The sequence below is a fragment of the Citrus sinensis genome, chromosome 9 (genome assembly GCF_022201045.2).
Source record: "Citrus sinensis cultivar Valencia sweet orange chromosome 9, DVS_A1.0, whole genome shotgun sequence".
NCBI lineage: Eukaryota > Viridiplantae > Streptophyta > Magnoliopsida > Sapindales > Rutaceae > Citrus > Citrus sinensis.
In genome coordinates, this window is record NC_068564.1 from 8325697 (window position 1) to 8329398 (window position 3702).

At 33.4% G+C, this 3702-nt stretch overlaps 1 protein-coding gene across 1 annotated transcript; it reads left to right on the plus strand.

Annotated features, from left to right (window-relative positions):
- Positions 1-2897: 2897 nt before the first annotated feature.
- Positions 2898-3406, plus strand: LOC127899833 (agamous-like MADS-box protein AGL61). Its single transcript, XM_052433964.1, has 2 exons — positions 2898-3101; positions 3188-3406. Exons 1-2 carry the CDS (start codon positions 2898-2900, stop codon positions 3404-3406), a joined length of 423 nt encoding a protein of 140 aa, XP_052289924.1.
- The last annotated feature ends 296 nt before the right edge of the window (positions 3407-3702 follow it).

Sequence of the window (3702 nt, forward strand, 5' to 3'; positions counted from 1 at the left end):
GGAGGGTTTGCGCCGGGAGAACAACCGGCGTACTCTGACTTGTCTGTGTGTGCAGGGATATCTGGAGAAGAAGCATTACTAGGAGACCTCCTGGTCGTGGGGAAGTTGATCGAGCAGAGATCCTAGTCGTAGAACGAGGAGAACCGGAATCTCGCATCAACATATACTACACATACAAACGCGCACGCATAAGTACGTGTATTTTACACGCTTTTCCCTATAAAGATTTATCATTTTCCTTAAACTTGGGTCAAGCTTCAACACTTTTAGTACTAGCAAAATAAAAAGAATTATTTATTTATTTCATTGAAGAGAAGGTAACTGGGTTCATCTTTGTGTGAATTACTAGGCATTTTGATTGATTAGGTTTTAACATGAAAATTATGATTAGGAATCAAAACAAACAGACAAGCATGCAAATCCAAAAAGCTAGCCATTGTCAAGCATGTCAAGTTTTCCCTTAATTCTCATTCCTTGTTAACATTTGATATAGTTTTTTTTATTTCTTTTTTCTATTATTTATATTATTATTTTTGTTATTGATTTTCCTATTTTACTCTTCAGACTTACCCCCCAAGATTTGAAGATGATACTAATTGAGCGATCGACCACTTTTGCAAGGTATATGAGATTTAATTGTATCCTTTTATGCCCAGTCACTTGCGGAGCCATGTATGCCTACACCTTGCCTATTTTTCTAAGTAATTTTTCATTCATCCTATTCACTGTTCCTCTTTCGTTGACATGGATTTGTAGTTCACGAAATTTTAAATTTGTTGGTATCCATATAACGCTGTTCAGCCACTAAACTTCATTGACAATATTATGTTGACCTACAACTTCTAGAAGAAATGTGTGCCTGCATCATGCTGCTATTTTGCCTATAACAATCTCACTGTTTTGTAGATCTATAAATCCCATTGCCAGTCATTGCGCCATTCCCAACAATACCAACAGAGCCATTAGTTGTGTTGACGATGTCGCAGTACTTTTTTTTTTTCAAAATTATATTACATCATTAATAATTGATTTTTAATAATAATATATTTTATTATTTACTGATGGCTTAATATCAATTAAATTGAGTTTGAAAATTTTTTAGTATTTAAGCAAAAAAAAATCCAATAGTTTTTAAAGAGAAAATATTAAGTGCTTTCGACGTGTAGATTGTCTCTAGTTGAATTCTTGACTCATGCATGTTTTCCATGAAAAAAATTCAATAACAGAGGGAATACACAAGAGAGCACCTAGTATTTTCTCATATGTAGAATTTACCACAAATTTTTGTGCAAGCTATTTTATACAAATTTTTGTGGTGAAACAGTTAAAGTTGAATGGAAATATCACATGATCCATGTACTTGATAATGTTTTTCCACTTCAATTTGTACACAAAATAGTTTATACAAAGAGTTTATGATTACACCATAAGTTTTTGGTGAATGAAATCTTATTTTCATCAGTTTGTTTTATATTTTAGAAGACATTGAGGATATTAATTAGCACAGACTAGAATAACATTTTAGTTTGCTAAAATATTAGATATAGTTTTAAAAAAAATTCCCTTTTTGCTGCACATACAATATATGGCGCATCACTACCATATATAATAAGCTCAATGAATTTTTCTTGGATGCCATTTCCAAAATGAATGTAATTGCCTAATTTCTTTTTTTATGAGCGTTACAGTGGATTTCATGTGCTTTGATAATATGGCAACTTTGTGATGAATTTATAGGAGGAAAGACAATGAATTCATTAGTAAGGTCATGAATTTATCTATTCTTAGTTGTTACCTTACCCTATTCTCTTTTTATAATTGTTAATGAATTAAATTCTTTAGGGTTGAAGGTATCTCATTTAGTAACTTTACACCTTGTATTAGATTTTGAAAAATATGGTAAGATGATAAGGTAACAACTTAGCATAGATAAATTCTTGACCTTATACTAATTAATTCTACCCGTCTTTCCTCTTATAAATTCATCCCAAAATGACCATATCGGAGCGCAGGAAAATCATTGTTCATAAAAAAGAAACTAGCCAGATATCATTGATTTTGGAAATGGCAGCCAAGAAAACCAAAGGGAGACAGAAGGTTGAGATGGGAAAGATAGAATGAAATCTTATTTTCATCAATTTGTTTTATATTTTCACAAACATTGAGGATATTATTTAGTAAATACTAGGGTAACATTTTAATTTGCAAAAATATCAGATACACTTTTAAAAATTATCCCTTTCCTGCTGCACTTATATGGCTTTACTACCATACATAATAAGCTCAATTAATTGGTCATGGCTGCCATTTCCAAAATGAATGTAATTGCCTAATTTCTTTTTTTTTTTTTGAATGCAGTGATTTTCATGTACTTTGGTATAGTAACTTTGTGATGAATTTATACGAGGAAAGACACAAAGAATTAGTTAGGAAGGTCATGAATTTATCTATTCTAAGTTATTGCCTTAATCGATTCTCTTTTATAATTGTTAACGCATTAAATTTTATCGAGTTTAAGGTTTCTTATTTAGTGATGTTACACCCATGTATTAGACATTAAAACATGGTAAGATAATAAGTTAACAACTTAATGAGATACATTAAGCGCCAAAGTTAATACAAGGGTGTAAAGTTACTAAATGAGATACCTTAAACTCTAATGAATTTAATGCATTAATAATTATGAAAAGAGAATCGGTTAAGGCGGCAACTTAGAATCCATAAATTCTTAATATTATACTAATTAATTAATTCAGCGCGTCTTTCCTCCTATAAATTCATCCCAAAATGACCATATCGGAGCACAAGAAAATCATTGTTCATAAAAGGGAAACTAGCCAATTATCATTAATTGTGGAAATAGCGGCCAAGAAAACCAAAAGGAGACAAAAGATGAGATGAAAAAGATTGAGAATGAGGATGGTCGGCTGATAACATTCTCAAAACGTACATCCGGGATCTACAGGAAGGTCAGTGAGCTTGTGACTCTCACAGTCTCTGCGATTGCCAGGCTGGTGTTCTCACAATCTGGGAAGCCTTTCTCATTCGGAAACCCCTCCATTGAAGCTGTTGCAAACCGCTTCCTGGGGTTGAACTGCCAGGTTAGAATAATGAACTCAATCAGCAGCATAATGAGCTGCTTCGTCAATTGGATGAGGAAATGGAAAGGGAGAAGACGTTGAAGTAGATGAGGAAGCGGAAAGAGACTCAGCCGCGTTGGTGGGAAACCCCAGTTTATGAGTTCAACCATCAGGAGCTGCTTCAAATGGATGCAACAATTGATAATCTGAGTAGAACTTTTATTGCCAAACTCAATGAGAAGACTGCTGCTGCCTCTTCCTCTGCGGCACCTCCTATGTATTTTCATCATGGACTTGGATCCTTTCCTATGCAGTTTCTCTCCTAGTCCTCCTAGGCTTTCAAGGTATTTATCTATAAAAATTATGAAGCTGCAGGTCCAAATGATCAACTTGAAAGTGCTAAAAAGCTACCAACGTTAAATGCATATGATATAATTGAGAATGCAACTTATCGTAATGGCCAACAGTTGGAAATAATTTTGCAAGAACCACTGGCAGCGATACTCAAATTAATCTGTCAAAACGTTCATGTAACTAACTGATTCGCACTTGGTGAACTAGATTTATTGTCATAAACTTCACTTTCCAATTACATAATCGAGTTATTTAAACCATGGTCATA